Source organism: Synchiropus splendidus, chromosome 2 (genome assembly GCF_027744825.2).
Source record: "Synchiropus splendidus isolate RoL2022-P1 chromosome 2, RoL_Sspl_1.0, whole genome shotgun sequence".
Lineage (NCBI taxonomy): Eukaryota > Metazoa > Chordata > Actinopteri > Syngnathiformes > Callionymidae > Synchiropus > Synchiropus splendidus.
This window is the reverse complement of record NC_071335.1, coordinates 14,253,557-14,275,105: the sequence shown is the minus strand read 5'-3', so window position 1 is coordinate 14,275,105 and position 21,549 is coordinate 14,253,557. Positions and strand designations below refer to the sequence as shown.

At 39.9% G+C, this 21,549-nt stretch overlaps 1 protein-coding gene across 2 annotated transcripts in view; it reads right to left on the bottom strand.

Annotated features, from left to right (window-relative positions):
- Positions 1-232: 232 nt before the first annotated feature.
- The window catches only part of LOC128754005 (cytoplasmic phosphatidylinositol transfer protein 1-like), a 29,595-nt gene continuing 8,278 nt past the window's right edge, over positions 233-21,549 (bottom strand). Inside the window, exons 2-10 of one of the 2 annotated variants that reach the window (XM_053856279.1) lie at positions 13,272-13,420; positions 10,789-10,877; positions 10,005-10,069; positions 8,564-8,635; positions 7,442-7,537; positions 6,680-6,835; positions 5,770-5,833; positions 4,393-4,532; positions 2,289-2,439 (exon numbers count right to left, since the gene is read on the bottom strand). In XM_053856279.1, coding sequence (XP_053712254.1) covers positions 2,434-2,439; positions 4,393-4,532; positions 5,770-5,833; positions 6,680-6,835; positions 7,442-7,537; positions 8,564-8,635; positions 10,005-10,069; positions 10,789-10,877; positions 13,272-13,420 — 837 coding nt within the window. In that variant the 3' untranslated portion in view covers positions 2,289-2,433. Of the gene's footprint in view, positions 2,440-4,392; positions 4,533-5,769; positions 5,834-6,679; positions 6,836-7,441; positions 7,538-8,563; positions 8,636-10,004; positions 10,070-10,788; positions 10,878-13,271; positions 13,421-21,549 lie in introns of both variants that reach the window. The other variant, XM_053856278.1, reaches the window with a different exon arrangement.

Here is a 21,549-nt window from a genome sequence, read left to right as displayed (position 1 = left end):
GGTATTGAGTTAGAGCAGAAAGTCATTCTACATTTTGCAGTCTCAAAAGGTTTGACAACACGAACATGAGTAGTAGAGAATCTCATCCACCCAATGTTCTAGGTAGAACAATGGAGCAGACAATCCTGAGTGACCGAGAATGAGAGTGAGAGAGTGACCGAACATTCAGTGTAGGATAATCTCGCAGTATATAAAAAAAAAAAAAAAAAAAGAGTCAGAAACATCAGGAATATGTAGCAAAATTTATTTTATCCAATTCAGAAAGTAAACAAAAGAAATTCAATCAAAAGTATAGCATAGCAAAGAAAGACATTTAGAATGTGGGAAGTGAGATTACTGTCGGAATGCAAGGATTGGTCCTTCATTACAAAGAAATAACACACTAAAGCAACAGGCAGCTCAACAAGTTCGCTACAAAAAAAAAAAACAGCTTATCCAAGTTTACGTGGCGAGAACAAGCCCAAAAAGCCACCCCACTTAAGAGAACATACACATACTGACTTGGCACGTCAAAAGTGCACCACCACGTCCAGACAACTTCTATTCCACCAAAGGCCTTCTAATGATTTGACACTCCAACTAAAATATTTTAGAATCATATCAGTCAATGACAACACTTTATGTACAATAGCTAAGATAATACTCTTTTAAACAGAGCAGACCAGTATGGTACAGACTTAGACATGTCAATTCTCAACTGTCAAAGCTACAGTTAGTACTCCAACAAACGCAGGTGAGAAACTGTACAGAATGTTCATGTTTCATGGCGAGAACACTAAGCTATTTTGGGTCCGATTATTCATAAAATTGTCATTCACTCGTTCATACAACACATTCCTTCATTGTCAGAAGAGGTGTCAAAAAAGTGCATTTCAGAGGTCGAACAAGGGTTTTAAAAGGTCATTTCCTGAAGTTTATTAACCCTGAAAAGTGTGGTGTCGCGGATATATATATATAAATATATATATATATATAAACTCAAGCTATTGGTCAGCATCTGCATGAGGAGAGGACGTTCCGTAAATATCGACGAAGGAAGCATGCAGAGGCACTGAGCTGAAAGGAACAATAATGCAGAGCATGCTTACACTGACATGAGCTTCTAGAAGAATCCAGGAAACTAAACGCACCCAGGCGTCCATCAGATATATATTACTTTCACATTATGTCCATGCAGCAGATGGAACACACCACTGGATGAATGAGGTTCAAGCAATAGACGTCCTTCTCTGAATTCCAGGTGTGATAAAAGCTTCCTAAACTTCAGATGATGTCCAGCATTGGTATCAGGCAACAGTGGATTTTTTTTTCTTCTTTTCAACCACCAGTTAGTTGTCATGCTAAGACTCCATCGACCGCCTGCGAGGCGTTTATTAAGGTTCTTGGAAGAGTAAACATTCCCGGATGATATTGTAAAACGTTCTTCTGTATGATGACAAAATATAAAAGGAAAAAAAAAATGCTGATGTCGTCAGACGTCTGTGACCTGAGGATTTTGTTGTGATTGTACTTATTTGTGTCACAAACCTGTCTGCTCATGTTCAAATAAACTCACCAGGTCAAAGATGTGGCGCGTATATTTCATTCATAGATGCAAATGATAGTCTAAGCATAGAACTGTATTCAAGACTTGGTGCTCTGAGCACGTTCCTCGCGGTTTCTCTTGTCTTGCAAGCCGAAACCTGACTAGCCAGGACGAGGTAGAAAGCTAATGGGGAATTCTGTCTAACGTTCCTGGGAAGCTGCGATAAGTCGGTCTAAACAAGAGCGTTGTTCATTCGTGTTTCAGAGTGTGACTGGCGGGTTGAGCGCAACATGGACAAGAATGATGGAGCTTGTTTGTTCAATGACTTGCTTCATCTTGTTATTCCCGGGAACAAAATCTCACACACAGGTTCTACAAAAGAAGGGGCGTGTTATCTTCGCTTGAAAACCAACAAGCACGAAAGGAAAAAAAGAGGAAGTTGACAGGGTTGGTTTTTAAACTGAGGAAGGAAATGTGACCGCAAATTGACATCTGTGTGCAATTGAAGGGGAAGGAGGATAGAAAAAAAAAAAAAAAAAAGAGAAGTGTTTGGAAGAGCCACTACTCTCCTCCCACCAGGTCAGGGTTGGAGGAATTGAAGGTGGAAGATTGTACAGCGTGAGAATCAGTCAGCTGGTCCGCGTCGCAGTCCAAAGCTTCACTGTTCTGGACCGGGTCAGGAAGGGTTAAGGTTTCCGGAGCCGACTTTTTGCGAGGTCGGTCCTTGGGGACGTTGAGGGACTCTGGAGCGTCGATGCACAAGGGTGTGGAGGGGGCGCTGGCGGGGCCCGTGAGGGCGCAGGTGGACGGCAGGGAATCACTGATGGAGATGGACGGAGGAAACACACCAATCTTCTGGTTGGTGGCCTCCTGGATCGTGCGTTCAAAATCTCTCACCTCGTCCATTGTCATGTCTATGACGGGGAAAACGTGACGACAGTTAGAAACACTCGTCCAGTCAGAATACACAGTGGTGAATCAATGTCAGTGTATCATTGCTTCAGTTTCATAAATGGCATGCACCTTTTTTCATTTTGGCCAAATGGAGATGTACATTTGACTTCTATGTAAGAGCGAACTAAGGATGAACTACAGCCACTGAACCATTAAACCGGTGAACACATCGGTCTTCCTCAGCTTATTCTGAGGGAACACTGAGGCCATGTCCAAGAGTTAGCCATGACGGGTGTGTGTTTGTGTGTGCGTGTGTGCGTGTGTGTGTCGTCCCTGGTTGATCCTCACTTTGTTTATTAACAAAACACTATCCTTGTGAGATCCAAATCCAAGCCTTGATTTGAGGATGGAGACTTCAAAATAACTGGGTGATCATATTTTTTTTACAAGTTTCAGTTTGGTTCAGAGACCTGGTTAAGGTTAGCCATTTGTTTTGGATGGTGAAGTTAAGGGTGGGAGGTTGGGAAAAGCATTATGGCAATAGGTGGTCCCCACAAAGATAGAAAAACAAACGTGAGTGTGTTTTGCCATACTTGTGAGGACCAAGTCTTGACAGGCCACCTACTTGTGAGGACATTTTGACCAGTCCTCCCAAGGTTCAGAGGGTGCAAATGTCAGTGAAAGTAGTTTATTATAAATGGGCGTAGGTTTGGTTCACAGTCATGGTTAAGGTTCGCCCTTTGTTCTGGATGGTTAAGATAAAGGTGAGAGGCTGGGGAAAGCATTACTGCAATGAATTCTTCCACAGGCTAGTCCTGACTCGTACACCGAGGAATATAACAAAGCTTTCAAGAGTCTTCAAAAACTCCTCGTGTCGGAAACGATACCGCTGTTTAGCATGGTATCAGCATGGTCATCGCCTCAGTACGGTACATTATTTATATGAACGGTGGAAGTGCACCCTCACACATGTCAGCGAGCAGGAGATTCTCATGAGTCAAGACTGCTGTGACACGGGCGTGCTGAGGAGGTTGGGAAAACAAATGATTCCCAATCGTCTTTCAAAAAACATAGGCAAAGCAGGTACCAAATCCATGCCTTCCCTGCGTTATGGCAGAAACAATAATCTAAAATATACTTGGCTCACATCATCCTTGGATCTTTTTATTGATGCCCTACTACCATCTACAGATGGAGCCCTATTCCAAAATATCCCTCTTCAAAATCATGTTCCGAACCAAGACGTTTTCAAAGAGAAGGCAGGCTAAGATGTGATGGCTATACACACATTTCAAGCTTCTTCTTGCCTCTAGAACATTTGTTTTTATGATCACTTGAATTTTTCTTTGCTTATTTTAATAGGCATTTTCCTTTTATTCTCTTGGTCATCGTGCTTCCTTGACAGTGGTGAAGTGCTGGTTTGATCTGTGTGGAAACTCAATGAACTAAAATAAAACTAACATTTGTGACCAAAATAATGGCAGCACCGGTCCATTCCTCGTGAATGTTGCATGCACAAGATACACACCTGCCACAACAAGGAATAAAAGACAGAATAAAGAGTTAAAGTAGGTTAAAAATGTTTGTCGATCAAACATATTGAGAAAAAAATATTATTTAACAGCAAAAATATAAAGAATATAGGACAGAAAAGACTTGAAAAATGATGCTACTTTTAACTTTCTTTGCTTGCAGTAAAAAAATAAAATGTATAAGCCAGAATGACAGGCCAAAATACAAATATTATAACAGAACTTGAGGCAGATTTTCTCTCTCGAAGTTGACAAACACTGAAATGTGCTCAGTTCAGTGCAGGGTGACACTCTGACTATTGTGAAAATGACCAGTGCCAACTGCAGACATCAACCTGTAAATGAAGCGTCACAAGGTTGAAACAAATGCATGATGGTGAAGTATGACATGGTCAGGTGACTGCTCGACAGTGAAGTGAGGAATGAAGAAATGGAACATACACGTTCTCTCTCATGGATCTGAATGCCATCAGGTGAAGATGGATTTGCGGTGGAATGATCCTGCTGCTCTGGGCAAACTTTTATGTTGGTTTTCTCGTGCATATTTCTCTCGTAATTCCGCACGTCATCCAAAGACATATCTGGAAAAAGGAGGGGGAGGTTTGGCATGACAAACATGTTTCCAGTCATTGAATGTTAACGTTGTCGTGCGGGCGTAGAAAATGGCTGACTTCAGCAAAAAGGGTGGGACGTATTTCCTTAGAAAAAGATAGAACTCAGCAATAAGAAAGGAGCTCAGTTTATCCTCAAGACACATGCCAGCCATCGTCATAGGTCACAGTTTGTATGACCCTGATCCAGGACCATCAACCTTTTATTTATTTATTTTCATTTTTTTTTTCAGATTATTACATCACATGAGTTGTCACTTCCTCATTTGGAGACATTCAGATTTCTTCATAATGTGTAGGGCTGCACAATGTTGGAAAAAGCTGACATCGCAATTTATTTTTCTTTGCTCTCTGAACTTTGAACTTTCAAACAGTGATTCGCTATTATTATTAGTAGTAGTAGTAGTAGTATTAGTAGTAGTAGTGTAGTCTCTGATTGAAACAATGGCAGCCTTTTCTGAGTCTGTGATATCTCTGTACCATTTGGACTTTTCACGACTCTTACAGTGACATACTGAATCATCATCTGTTCCTTAAAAGTGAGTAAATCTGTGAGTAAATTTGTGTCATCATATTGACTCGAGGAACTAAAACGTTATGGACGTCATGTTGCAGCATCGACAGCGCAAAATGTAAAACCTCCTTCAGCAAACATCTTTCCAGAGTATGTAACATTTTTCTGCATTTAGTCAACTCCCAATGGCGATCCCCCGCGATTGGTACAAGTGGAACACACTTTTACAAACTCTGAAAACAAATTTACATTCTGTGAAAACATTTACAAATGCGGTAATATAATTACAAACTCAAATTCGTTTGGCAAAGAAGTTTGAAGTCTTGCTAATGTGTTTTGTTATTTGTAAATTAATTCCAGGAGTTTGTAAATTTGTTTGAAAAGTTTGTAATATCTTTTGCACTTCTCAGCCACCATAACTAGAAGGCATTTTTTTGCTCAATAATCTTTGGCGTTAGAAAAATATAACTCCACATTTTTTAACACAGCGCCACCTACTGGGCTCTGAAAATGAGGACACTTAAAAATGACTTACATTGTTGACAATAGTCAACAGGATGATTTATAAAACCATGGGTTTTTGGATTGAATTTGACAACTGAATATTACTGAACACTGTGAGGCCAAGTGTGAGTAATAAAATGAGGAATAAAAAATAAATTCTACACAGTCAAACTTCAGTAAGGAACTCACCGATCCACTCGTCCACCCAGGCAAAGGCCTGCCTGTGTCCTAGCAGCAGCACATCCCGGATCACCTGGAGCAGAGCAACCAAACACATCAGACAATGGCAGAGACAGTCAGCAGGAGCCGAGGAGGTCGAGAGGTCGCTTAAGGTCGATGAAGGGAGGAAGGGAGCTCGATTTTTCAGAGCTCAGTGAAGTGAATTAATGGTCGAATATGAGGATACATAAAATGAGGATTGGTGTTCAAAGCCCAAGTGTACAGAGAGTGCCATCTAGTGGCTGTCATGTAGAAGGGTCATAACAAAATGTGTATTTGTCAAATTATAGTCGCTGCAGTTGCATAATTCCTGATGTTCTACTGTAAATAGCTCATGATATGCTTTTGTTTCTGTGATTCAGAGCCTGCGTTAACACAGACCAATGCACAGACGCAGCAGGAGAAAGATGCCATAGGATCTGCAGCTACTCCAATCCGGAGTTTTTAGATTCATCTATCGCACAGATGGTGTTATTCTAGCATCTACAAGGCTCTGGAGCAGGTTGCAGAGAGCGCTAACATGTTAGCACAGGGCTGCCAAATCTCTTGCACCCAGCGTGAAACTCACACAAGGCTTTATGGCAACTCAAATCCAGCAATGTCAATGCTGGTGTTTGGAAAAAAAAGTGTTTTTGACTGGAAGGTCTGTAGAGGAGGAGACACACTTGCGCTCGGCTCAACGTCTGTTTACCTAGAAACGGAAGTCACGTCTTACTGCCATCAAAATGTAGGGGAAAAAAAAGATTCTGGAGAAGAACATCAACATTTAATATTGTCACAAAAGAAATTTGCGATATATTTGATATATTTTTTCCACCCAACCTCAACTGAACAGGTAATGTTATATGGGAAAAAAAATCAAATTTTCCTAATGCATCACCTTGTGCACAAACTGCTCCACACGCGTCTGCAGACCCCAGACCTCAAACTTGACCGTGACCAGCTTGTATGAGCACATAATGGGGTTTTGGGTTTCCCGCCATCCATCCTGCAGGTTTCCCCGAGACGTCTTCTCAGACTTGAAGTGCCTCAGGTCCTGCGGAGACAATTCAAAGAATGATGTTTCCTATAAACACTCAGAGAGACTTCCATGTTCTAAGTGACTCAAGGAGAAACAAATTCAGAGATTTTGGATCCAGAGTTTGGAGATTCAGCTCAGGTCATCTGACCTATGAAAGCCTCTCAACTTCTTGACCACACACTTGAAAAGACCATTCTCCACAAAACTATTTGTGAAGATAAATCAGGAGGACCAGCCAGCGGAAACAAGACTGGAAACTGAAGAATTCCTTTGGGTGTGTCAGGTTTAATAGAGGTAGAAAATAAAAGGGCATAAAAACGATTTCAGACGTCAAATTGGAAACGAACAAAAGCCAAAAAAATGTTCTAGACTGGAACTTTTTTTGTTTTGTATTTCATTCACTCCTCCTTTTGCTGACAGTGACATGACATGAAGGACATGAGAGAGAGACAAAAGGAACTACAAAAAAAAGTGCGGGGACATGTATAAAGAAAAGAAATGCAAGTAACGTAAATCTCAACTGCAATACATGTAAATGGAGGAGAGGACACATTAAATAAAAGTCCATTCTTTCAGTATAAGGACTGTTTCATAAGTCAAACATCCAGAAATTCTACTCACCTCTGACTCTTTATAGTAACGCTCTGGTATCTCATCGTAAGCAATGTCAACGAAACACACCTCCCTCTCCTGATCCTTCAGCTCGGTTCCGAAGATCTGAACAGACGACACGAACATTTCAGTCGAAGAAGCACGACAACGGCACATCTTGTAGTAGCGCATCCCAACCGCTAGAGGGGACGCTGTGACTACTTTTGATAGCGCCACCTGCTTGACTGGCAGTGCAGTTTAGATTAGAAAATATGGTTTAAAAAATTACATTTAAGCGATTACCGAACCACATTGATATTAGAAATTAATATTTTTAGGTGATGAATTTGTGTTTCAATTTTATGACTTGAATATTTCCTGATGTCAGTAGTGCTTGATTAAAAATGAAACTGAGGAGCATTTTCCACGAGCAGAAAATAAGACGTTCATGGTGATGGTTTGGAAAAACAGCCTTGGCTTTAATGGCTTCTGAAAATGATTTAAGATGGGCCAGAGGCCAGCACACATGGTACATCAGTGTTAGCAGCCAACACGTGCGCGTGTGTGTGCGCATGCATGAGTGAGATGGGCTCTTTAGTTCTCCAATATTCACAAACAGCTCAAGCTGTCCAGCCATGGTAACGGAATCATAAACGTTAAGGGACACTCGACCACACAAATGCAATCTGGAGCATGAAGTGAACTGCATTTAACTTATGAGAGGCAAATAGCACACCTCGCGTTTATGACAATAACCCACATCTGCCTGTGCACTTACTGAAATTCACTGATGAAAGAAGTTCAGTTAGGCAGAAGTACACGACGTGTGGAACTGTATTTGGCACAAAGCTCAGGCACACTTGGAAGCACCAGGACTTCACAGAAGGATCTGCTGACGGCCAACTTTCCCCTTTCATTTGGTATTTATCTACAGACTACACCAAAGCTTCTTTAGCTCCAATACACTTGCTGAAACATTTCAACAATCGAAACGCAATTTTGGTTTTTGGAAATACAGACTAACCTACGGGGTAGTTCTTAAGAAGGTATGTGATGCTTTGCAACCAAAGAAAGCTGAATTATATCCTGCTGGAAATGAGCATCCTCACTTGTTAGAAACACCTTTCAGCTTCAAGTTCTTAGCCTACTCACGTTGTCGTTGCATCCATTGTTGTCTTCATATTTTGTCACTATGTGGATGGAGAACTTGGGCAGGAATGAGCACTGTGTGGAGCGGAAAACAGAATTTAAGTCGTGTAACAACAGCACACTTAAACCGAGTTTGTGTACGTTAGTTACTCAGTGGATGGACTGAGGTAAATGGAAAGTCCCCTTGTCATGTGACAATGCAGGCTGGATACTTGTTTCATTGCCATAGGTGGCTCTATTTTTAGCAAGAGGTATGTAAAACAGCAATTGAAAAAATTGTCTATTCAGACTTAACAACGCTTCAAAACTGAACAAGTGAGTCATACATGAAAACAAAATGCACAGATCAGGAATCAGTTCTTCAGCGCAGTGCTGGAATTTATCATTCCAACCTTAAGCAAAGAGTCATGTGGATTCACTTCAGTACTTTCACAGTTGAATTCTCACTGGGGTTAAAAGACCATGTAACAGAGATTACATCCACCACAGTCCATGTTTTTCCTCATTGTGTATGTATACAATCAGGATTTCATTTTATGTATTCCGATAACTGAGAGAAAATATTGCAAGTTAAGGGGCTGAATTCATAATTCATGAAAAGAAATTTTATTTAAGATGAGGCCAAGTAAGATGCAAGCTTAAAATAATTTTCACACTTACAAAACACAAATTCAAAGTAGTGAAGCAGTAATATATAAATCTGGAAAAATAATATTTTTTTCAAGTGTGTGATGATAAAAGAACTCAAAACTCAATCCCAGAAATGGAAACTATTTTTAGTTAGAATACTTGATTTCCAATATCGACTGACATATGCAGGTGTTTTTCCCCACAACGTGTATTTTAGTCTGGATCACACATTCCTGTTGAGGGAATAACGCTACCTACTTTTGTTGTGATGCTGCACCACACGCATTCCACACATTGACCGTGTACAAAATAACAACTCTAATTCACCTTAATTCATGGTATAGCCTCATACTTTTTTTTATATTTTGTCTCACACAACCGGTCAGACAACAAATGTGATCTCATAAATTGGGGGAAATAAATAATAAAACATTGTACCTGTCTTGCACAGCTTTGTAGAAAAAATGTACAAGTTGAAAAATGCGTAAGTATGAACAGCTGCAGCTGAACAAAGTAAACACAACCTTATTTTGTCAGTACAAACTGTAAATAAGTTGATATTTCAAAAAAAGGAGAAAAAAAACAGATCCCAGAAGAGTTAGAGCAAGGAAGTTAGCTGTGACTAGTCACATGGTTGTTGTTGTTTTATCTTCCGTGTGGTTTCATGAGGTCATCAATGGCACTGGTAAACATCTCAAGACTCCATGGCACATATGAAGAATGTTACTTATCGAGCAAAAAAATGATACATACACAAACATAAAATTATATATATATATATATATATATATATAAAGGAAGCACATCTACTTACTGTGTACTCTTCAGGAGAGGTTGCGATGAGAGCGACCATGTAAAAAAAATAAAGCAAAACAATTACTACAACAATTATCTATCTCTAACAAATCTCTATCACTAACAATCGATTCAATTGAAGCACTCCTTATCTAACGCTAACACAGTCATCAACCTTGCGGTGACTTTGCTGCTCTTTCTATGTCAAAGAGAAACTGCAGTGCCTCCATGTGTACCAGCAGAGTTTGGGATCATTACAGCACCGCAGCAGGAGCTGCGAGCGCTGCGGCGCTAATAGTGCCACCGCCTGAACCCTCGTCGCCTATAATGTCCACGACTAATGAAGTAAAGCGTAACGCACTTTCGATGTCAGCAGGAAGCATGGCTCCCATGCAGACACATATGAACATGAGAAGGTGGCCAATTGGATGTCATGGCAACATGCTCAGGTCCAAAGAGAGGCCAGGCTGCATAGGAATGAAAGCAACCGAGTCTGAATGACATACAGGACTTTGTTTACACCTTAGACAAGGCACCATGTCAAACATTCTGTCCAAGAAATATCTTGCTGTGAGAGAGATTTCTTGACACTCCTACTGTGAACCCATATATGAAGTCAATCTTTTCTATTCTTAAACACAAAAAGCATCATCAGTGGGCATTTTGAAGGAAAAACGAAAAGGTGGCTTGAAATCCAGAACAACGCTACGCTCCATTACACAAGGCAAGTCAGCCGGTGAAACACAACTCTCAGCTAGATTGAATCAGTCCGCTGCGACACATGAGTGGGAGTCAACCCTCACCTGTGATGGTGTAAGGGTAATAGTTCCAGGCCTTCTCCGTTACATAGAAGATCTTAGGTACCACTGCTTGAGCCCAGCTGGGTAATTTACTGTGGAGACATGGAATGGGAGAAGCAGATGAGGCGGAGCAGGCAGGTTGAACCAGAAGCCTGTGGTCGGGGTGAAATTGCTTCCTTTTCTGAAAACAATCTTGCCACTTGTGGAGAGAAAAGGTGCTTGCAGACCAGGTAATTCCAAGTCAAGTGTGTCAGCAAAATGACACTTCCTTATCTGCCATGAGCCTCACACGCCGGCACTGCCAAACACCAGCCTGGTTGGAGGTAGATATTGAACTTGTAGTTTATGTCATTTTTACACTCTTCTCAGCAGATTAGGACTGCAACATCTATTTTAATAGTCGACCAGTCACAACTATGTTAACCATTACCGGACTTTGGAGGATTATGGGTACACATCAATCAAAACACAGATTATGATGTTGTAAACAAAAATTTGAAAATGGAAATAATGTATGTAACTTATCTTGAACACTTGCTATACGTTAAACTACAGTCATATTGACAGTAAAGAATACTGTTAAGTGACGAATCAGATAAGTCATTGCAGCTTCTCTACTCATGTGGAGCCAAATACCAGGACCGAATTAGTTAGATACTAATACACTAGTATTTTTCAGGTTGTCACAATTAATGGAGATTAATCCATGGCAATGGAAACACATTTAATAAGACATTAGGAGCACATATATACAGACAGATATATCCCATCCTGGTAAGAAACCAGTGTTTGCTCATGCACAATGACACACAATTCAATGAAACCAACATTGTCAAATACACACGTTCCCCTGATGTTGCTCCCCTCCCAGAAAATCTAATAAAAGTCGCTGATGGAAGGGCAACTTCTTTCTTTCTGCCCCTTTTCTATTCCTCCTCTGCAGCACCGAGCTCTGCTGAGTCAGCAGAAGGGGTCCCACAGCATCAAAAATGCTGACACATGTAACTGGGCTCAAACAAATGGCACTCCTGTAGTGCTCCCTCCTTTCCTCCAACCATGCTTCACATTCCTCACTGTTAGACACTTGAGCACCGATTCAGCATGCGCGGCTGACGTCAGAGAACTGTTTAGATTCGCTCGAGCATAAACGCATGAGTGTGGCAACGGGGTAATGCGTCGTACTAGCTGCTTCATGTGGCCCATTACACCGCTGACTGACTGGCAAACGCTGTCTCACAAATGTTTATTCATGATTGAGAAATGGTGAGGAAGGGTAGGGAAAGAGGCAGACAATGACCGAGCAACTAACTATTGAGATTACGCAACAAGTTGACTCAGGGTGCTGATCATGACTTGCAGATCACACAACTTTGTCCTAAAACTTGAGCTCTTTCCATTGCACATTGAGAAGTGGACAAACTGGTCCACCCTCTGGTTCTTTTAGGGATTTCCCACTAAGACTCAACCTCCACCACCTTGAGTTTTCTCTCTAGTCACACCTTAAATTTACACTGTAGAGCTTTTTGTATTGCAGAAATTACTACAATACTGGCAGCAGTGAACCAGTAAAATACTGTCATTTTAGGGTATCTTGCTATATTCCAATTACAATGTAATACTGTACTGTGGGTATAAGTGCAGCAAGTTAAACGCAGTAATTCCAGCCTACCACACAGAGACAAGTGACACATCACACACACTCACACCCTCAGACAATTTGTAGTCAGTCAACCTCGATGTGTTTTGAACTGTGGGAGTGTCGTGTCAACTCCTCACAGAAAACCTATTGTAGCAACGTAGAGACCATTCCTTCATTAAAAAAACCAGGTATGCTACTGACCAGCCCAAATGAGCAGCACTAGCATCACAGCAAAATCCTATCATACCAACTAGGACTGAAGAAAATGCGGTGGAAAATCCTGGCAACCCATTCCAGCAGATCCAAATCCACCAATCATAGCACGCTGTCATTTCAGCGGTGACTGCGCCGTCCGAGAAAGAAGAATATCTGGACTGCCTGACCCATTGTCTTTGTACAGTTAAATCAAGACATGCTATTCATATCAAAATCCCACCATCACCTGAAGAACTGGTCACCAAAAGCTAGACAGACAGAGTTGGCTCTAATGTACAAAGTACCTAGTCATTGAGGATCTAGTAATGCAGGTCTCAACAGGATCAACAGAAGCATTAAATACACATCCAAGCACAATTCAGTGTGTGGCTTATTCACCCAGATTTCACAGGATGAATGCAACGTTGCTAAGCCATTGCTCATGTGTCTCTATAAACTGAATAGCTGGAATTGCTCTTCAAAGCTTCGTCTTCTTTCACCTTCCTCAGCCTTTGTTTACAGTTGAAAAGGTCTTGTTGATGGACCTAACCTCCAGCATGTAGACTATTTTGGGTAAACATGTTTTTCACAACATTTATTAGCACAAACACCCAAAGCACAGCGTCATGTGCAGGCCGCTTGTATGACTGACCTGTTGAGAAAGACTCGTTTCTCAGTGAACTGCCCCGGGCCGTGCGTTGGGTCAGTGTAGGGTTCATTCGAGATCACCTCCACTCCTTCTCCACGGTCGCTCTGCTCATGACTGTGCTTGCTGATCATGTACAGCTGCCCGATCCGGTACTGGAAACAGAGACAAGCATTGAGTCACTGCTGCAGCACCTTAATAAAATCATAACAAGCAAGTGAAGGAGTTTATTCAGGTTCATTAAGAAGCCAAAGCGTATGATTTATTTGTCGATCTTTTGGACAGAATTATTAACAAAGCATTCACGTCCTCTTCTTTAACTGATAATGGACTTAAAATTGATATGCAGACGGCTGAGGAGATGCAGCAGTGTGTTCAAGAGAGTATGGAGAAACAAGTGGCTGTGATAAACTACAAGCATCACTCCAATGTTAGCTTGACTAGATACATGCCGCGTTCAAAAGCCATGCAGGAATATAGCATGCACTCAAGACAGGGTCATCGTGATTCAGATAACTGGATGACAAGGCACTCTTGTTGGCCATCATTAAACAATATCACCGAAACAGAGTGTCATCATAATTTCAACCTCCATTATTGTGCATGTGTGTATGTGAGACCTCCACAGTAACAAGGTCTTGAGCCTTGTGATGAGATTAGTTCCACTGCTTCATGGACTGTAAAGTAACTTACACTGTGTAACAAAGCTAGATCTGTTATATCTTCTATAGCTCATGAGCATGACTGGATTGGATGTACACACCCACACAACTCTATTACCAGCATTATTACTATTTAATTCAGCGTAAAACAGGATTCTCAAAAGAAAGGCAACACATCACAGTCAGCTTTCAAATGTTTTGCTAGTATGTGGGCAACAGTTGAGTGGGTTGAATGTTGCGTCAAGACAATAAACCCAACCCTGGTGTTGAGGGGACCCACCACCCCCAAAAATCTGACACAAAGTGCTTCTATTTATTTTTGCCTCTAGACTGGATTCCGCATTAAAATACATAAAGGATCACACCATCAGGCGCTCAGTCAGTGGCAGGAAGGCAAAGTGGATCCAGTAAGTTTTCAAGGCTTCACTCTGTGGTGTTTCCTTTTCAAACCACAGCATTTGTGATTCGAAAATCTCATTCTCATTACATCGCGATTTTGGTTTGAATCAAAAAATTGTTCAGACCTTAGATCGCAAAGCAGCTCAAATCACCCACACATGATTTTCACCCAATGCAAATTTTTTTTTTATATTTAATCTACACAATTAGATTTTTTAGCATTTGAAATGTCATTGGTCTCATGAAGATTTCACATCTCACTCACACAACCCAGTAGAATCCAAGTAGGAAAGTAGGCGCTAAAGAGTAGATAAGATGGCGGGCAGTAAGAGAGCAGAACATCACCAAAATGTAATCAGCTGCATGCTGGCAGAGGCAATAAAAAGTGACGGAACACTCAGCAACAGCAGTGCGCTTCCAGGCAGCTTTCATTTAAATTCTACGCGATAACAAATCGAACAGTGATGTGCAGTGTAATTCAGCTTTCTATTTCAATAAAACACTACTGTCTAACCTGTGGGAACCTATTTTCATAGCTCAATCGCCAAAAGGGGCAGGACCGCTCAAAACAATAACACAAAACTCATCACTTGCGTCTAGACAAGGTGTTTGCTGTGGAAAATTAATAACCAAGAGCAAATTAAAGTCAAAAGTTTGGTCTCGCGGGGGGAAAACGCAAAACAGCAGGCTCGGTAAATAATGATGGGAATGAAAAGGATGAGAATGAGGATGAGATGTCGGGATGACATATGAATACATGAATATCTTGGGAGGCTGGAGCTTTTGTTTCAAATAAAATCTCCACCAACAACAAACAGATTTCATTCAATCACACAGATTATACAAAAATACGGTTGGAACAAAGGGTGAACATGGACACATTTTTACAAAAGATAATGGCACTAAAACATACGGGCACATAATGCTCAAGATGATGTGTGTGTATAGTGATGCATTGCAGTTCCAACGAAGCTACCAAAACAATCTAGAACCTCAACATCAATCGAATGGAGCCACAGAAGCTGTAACTCATTTAAGAAAGCATTAGGACAACTTCGAAAAATAAATAATACATAAATAAAGGTAGGGACTATGCAATTATGTTTCACAGCTCCATTTTCTAAAATACACATTTAGACACTGCACAAATGTTTGCGGTCCACCATACTGTTATTCACCACCAGGGTTGGAGCATGCTCGGAATGCCGAAGAACAGTGTTGCCTTCATAAAGTTCCTCTCTGTTCATTGTGCCTCTAGGTCCCCTTCAACACAAGATGCCAATTCGGATTAACAGAAGCAGAAATATTGAACTCTACCAAGACTTGGCACAGAGTCTAGAAATAAATGATGTGATGGCGTTAGTTACACCAAAGTTTACTTTCAGGCACTGCCTACTCTTTAAATACAGCAAAATACTTCTTACAGTTGAGGCTAAAGATATAAAAAACAATAACTAACAATAATCAAAATGTGTTTCAAGACGTTTGTGTGAGAGTCTAACTCAGAGTCACACTTGATTTATAGTAGCTTACAGGCTCCACTGTCCACATTGATGACCTCTCTTCATGCAAATAATAGTTCACACTTCACATAGACAATCTACTGAATTCAATGCTAACTGAGAAGAAACTGAAACAGATTACCAGCAGACTCCAGACCGATTTTATTTATTTTCTCTAATCAGCGGGAGGCGGTAAATGCATGTGGAAGAAGCTATACATATGAATACACTGAAATATCACTATGGTGGGGAATGTCAGTAAATTAACATAATTTCATTTGTCACAGTCGGGACAAAAATGTAACTGTCATGTGAGTGACAACAGTGTGTGGGTGACGGTGTGTGTTGGTGTGCAATGAGTGACTCATAGGGATCCAGCTGCTTGCACTGCTTCGTATTTATTTTTATTAAAGCATTTTATCTTTAGCTCAAATGAAAGATGAAAGGACACCGTCGGTCTAAAAAAATAATACTTGAAGAAAGGAGAGTATATTGTAATAACGCAGCCACACATGAAATATTCATCAGTCATATATATATATATATATTTTTTTTTTATCAGCTCATTCTTCATGAAGTCCCAGAGACGCTTACTCCTACAGCATACACACAGACCTGCATTTACTTGCACCTATTTCCTCAACAGGCCGTTTTGTTTTTACCAACTGCACGAAACAGCTGACTCAGGGAGCTGATGCAATTCTTGCACTCTCCCTCTACCATGTTCCAATAACTTTGTCCTACATTTAAGTTAAAAGTCAAAGTAAACAAGCAGGAGCGCTCGAAGTCTCGCCCCTCAACACAACTCGGCCTCTTGGCTCCGAGCCAACTTCCGCTTGCGTCAAGCAAACACACCACAAATGCAGCTTTCACACAAACCCATGACCTTGGCCATTTACGAAACTCATGTCACAAAGGGCATAGTTGCATCTACTCAAAGAAGCATGGTAATATACGCAGACTGGAGTGAAATTCGTGGTGAAGAAGGAAATGTCAAAGACAACTTCACGTCACCACCTCGATCAAATATCTGGGAGAGGAAGGGGTGATACTAATGATAATAAAGTGGACCCAATCGTTCCATTGGTTCTGTTTATACTTTGAAATGACGTCAAAGCTCCTCTAAAGCCAGAACGGATCAGCCCAGATTCCTGTCTGTATCTCTCTCTCATTACAAGGAAATCCCTGGCCAGATGCTGCGGGATACTGCACGTGTTTTTGACCATTTGCATTGGCATGGAAAGAAAAAAAAAGCAAGACTAGTACAGAACACGTATATAACAGAAACAATAACTCAAAGCAAGCAGGGATTTACATGACAGATATGTTCCTGATGCCATGCTAAAGCAGTGGTTACACATGTACTACCTAACAAAAGACCAACAGTAGCTACAATGACCTTCATCAAAGTCAAAATCTCCAAAACCAGATCACTGAGCCACAAGCAGAAGATGATCTTAAACCAGACAACATCAGAAATGATTTGTTGTCCACCCAGGTCACAAGTCAATATATATGTTTTAAAAGAAAAGCTGTCTGTGAAGTAAAACAAAAAAATTCCAGTGTCGTCATCAAGCTCAACTTTGGATCTATTTAAAGAACCACTGCACCTGAATCATGTTTGCCTTTGAGGGGCTGCAAAGCCGGCAGAGAGAAAGACGTCAACCACATCTGAAAAAATCAATCTTAAAACTAAACCGACGCAAAGACGGGACTGTGGACATTAATAGAAATAATTTATAATTTAAATAATTTCTATGTTCCACATACACATTTGTGCAGATCAGTACTATGTAGTTGTAAATGGGGATGGCTTGGTAGTAGTACCACTATCGAACCATAGGCTTGAGTCGATGCTGATACAGATCCAATTGCTCTTTCAATATCTCTCTTTTATGAAGACATTTACCACAATCGTATGACTATGAACATCCGAAAATACCACACTCACTATGCAACAAATATTCTGATGCCAGGAAGGAATGGCAGACAAAAATCACTGTGACTTCTTTAAAAAAAATAAAAAATAAACCATTTGACATTGGTCAACTCCACCTGGATGCCCTCCAACCAAGTGGTGCAGTGGCACTCTGCAATACTTTAAATGCTGCAGCACATTGCGATATTTCAAGATAACAAAATGTCATACATTACAGAACACCTACAATATTATGGGTCTATTGTTACAAACTGAGTGCAGTTAAACCTGATACCTTCCAGTCCCAAAGAGGAATGACCAGCCACCTTAAATAACAAAATACCTACCAAGTGCAGACAGGACATCAATCTATGTAGTAAACACGGTCCTGCAGTATTTTTCATTGTGACACAGGTGTTGTACAGCGTTCAGTAAAAAACACAAATCACCATAGTATTTGTGTTGCATCAATGTTTACTTCACTAATTAATAGTTGAAGTAAAATGTATTACCAAATAAATGCACACCAAAATGTGAAGACAGAAATAATAACTGTAAAGAAGCAGGCTGAGATAATGAATGTTAAAGATTGGAATAGAGTGAAAGACGATAGAATGTTAAGGAAGGAAGGAAGATAGATTAGGAAGTGTAAGCCAACAGCAACACAACACAATACAAAGCAGAGAAGGTTGACATAATGGTTTTCCTGACTAAAAGAGAGATCAGCCACTTAAGCTTGCATTTTTACGTGAGCCTTTTTAATAAAGGTGTTGAGTATGGACGCAACAGAGGTGTCCCATGCCACGATTCAGCTTTGGTGACACTTCACCACTGAAGCCAAATGGTGGCATGTGATGTTAACACGCAACAACATGCGGAGAAGACTGCACAATGATTTTTACTCCAAACACAATGCCATAAAATGTGTTTTTTCAAATCGAAAAATGTGCCACAGAGGTGAAATGAGTGCTGCAATACTGCTGATGAAACTCACGCCACCATTCTCAGGTGCGCTGTTGTAGGATTCTGGCAAGACAATCCACCACTTCAGCGGTCACAGCACCTACCCGGGTCACTGCAGTGCTCCTGGGTTCAACACAAGCCACACAACCCATTTATCACAAGTTTCCTTTTTATTAGATAATTCCTTTGTTGTCCATGGTGTCAAGCATCAACTACAGCTGGCTCCAGTGACGCTTCAGCCCAACGCAGTGTTGAACTTTCTGGATATTTTGATTTATTTGGAGAGCCAGAACAGAATTGCAGTAATGCAGTTGCAATGACTGTTCCACCAAACTATTGAGAGCCTTCCGTTTACATTGTTAGCCTCTTCACAGTGGCTAAGCTAACCTGTACTAAAAGAACAACAATTCATTTGTTGTGGGTTTATCAAATATAATGCAATTTTTGAGTGCATGTTCTGACTAATATAAATGAAAAACTTTTTTTAAGCAAAATCTGAATTTATTTTTTTTAAATATTCAATCATTTAAACATTAACTTCCCTTGAAAAACATAAAATACATTCTAGGCTATATATGCAATATTTAAAATAAAAAAAATTAATTAATTTAAACAAAAATTTTTTTTTAAAAACATAACCACATTTGATATTTGGTATTCAGTTTTCGTTGATAACTGTCATGCCAAGCATTTTGAGTTGAGTGTTTTGGTTCACTTTGATCCAGTTAGAGACAATCATGTCTTCTCCAATATTATAGTTTTGTCCCTGATAGTAAGTATTGTTCCTATGGAAAGCGACCTTTAATGTTGCAAGTTACCTTTGGTATATTCAAATTCTCAATATCTCTCCTTTGGCCTGAATGGTCTGATTTTTTCCCCTTTTAGAACTGTTTTACATATCGAAATAGAGGGGCCTCAGACCAGAGACCTGAAAATTAGTCACAAAATTACACAGTAGTTTGTGACAAAATGTTATAATTCTTCAAAAATCATGATGACATTTTACCGTATCTACCACCCTTGTGTCAAGTGCAATTATCTTTAAGGAAAGTGCACAATCCATTTGTAACAAGGAACAAAAACATTTGTACTTCTCTCCTAAAGACATGATTAAAAAGAAACTTTCTATATCAATTTCCTCACTACACATTTTTTTATTTGCATAATCTGTACATAATATTAATTGTTTTTTATATCCGCAAGTCAGAGCCTGCAATCCCAGTAGTAACAAATATGCAAAACTAAAATATATCCACCACAAGAGTGGCATCACCCTGGAGAGATGCTGAATACAGCGTGTAAGTGATTCAGATAAACTAACTGCATAACATCACATTCAAGCAAGAAATGTCAGAGGATGATGACACAGATGGAACACAAAGAAGCGATCACATCATGTACTATTACTAGAAATAATTTCACACAAATCCACTTTGCTGTGTGGTAACGCCACTGATAAACTGCGGTTGTTACCATAGAAACAAAGTGTGCACCATACATCTATCTATAGCACATCTAATTTGTCTATGTGTGTGAATGTGTGATAGAGAGAGACGTTTCTTCTAAAGCAGTGTGTGGGCAGAGTAGAACAACGTGATGCCCAGTGCACGCCAGTTTATTTTTGTATCGAGAATCACAGTGTCCTCTGCAGCACATGGTGCTATGAAACTGTTCAAAACTTTACAAGAAGACAGCATCAGGCGAGCGGGAAGGAAATTGTTCACTGCAAGTCTACATGGCTTATACCAAGGAAAGCACAATAGAATGTTAAATACACAACCCAGATGACTAACAATAAGAAGCTGTTGATGAATTTATTGAATTCTCAAAATGATTAAAGCATTTTGTCTGATAAATTTCAATTATTCATGAGCTCCACTTCATTTCTAGAGTCACTATATCAGTACTGCTTTTGAAGAGAGGTGTGAGAAAACAGCAATACATTGCAATACACTGACTTCCAGTACAATACAGATATTTAATCTGTTAAAGCAGCACAATATAACTTTTTAACTTTCGATGAAGACAGGTTTACTGAACAGTCGTTCAGAATATTGGTCTTCAGCTAGTACTATAATGAACCTCCAGACAACATAACTTTCTATGGGCATTCATTATGGCAGTGAACATTCAAACTCAAGAGTCCAGGAAGAGAAAACAGAAACCACACAGTTGGATTCACACCATGGCGATAACTGAGGATGGCTAAAGTGCTCAGAAATGGCAATGCTTCTATTGGACTTGTAAGATGAGAAACGCGACCAGTGTCGTATCTATTATGATATATTTCTCGCACCAGAAAAAAAAAAAAAAGCTTGAAAAAAGAAAAATATTTTAGCTGAATTGGAAGTGAAATTTGATATACACATTTTTGAACTGTGATTTGATTAGAAGGAAATTCAACAATTAATGGTGAGTAATTAATAGTAGGTACAACAAAATATTGGTACGCTAAAGTATTGTGATTGGAAAAATTCTTGCTGAGACACTTGTGTAATATTTTAAGCTGTCTATATCAATTTTTAAAACACAGATGCTGCATTTGTGATGCGTTTCATTTGTGGGTTTTGTTGTTTAAGGGAGCGATTCATTCATCACGTGAAAAAGCATTATTTGTTTCAAATTAATACTAAAGTCGAATAATACTGATGTGAGACAGAACCAACAAGGTAATCATTCATGGCTTGATAACTATTAGGGGTCATATCAAAATATCGATGTGCTCAAATATCATGGTGCTTCATAGCACGATGTTGTATCTACTGTATATTTTTGCTAAAATAACTGATTGTGTGATATTGTGCAGATATTTTCTGTCGATATCAATATCTAATACACAG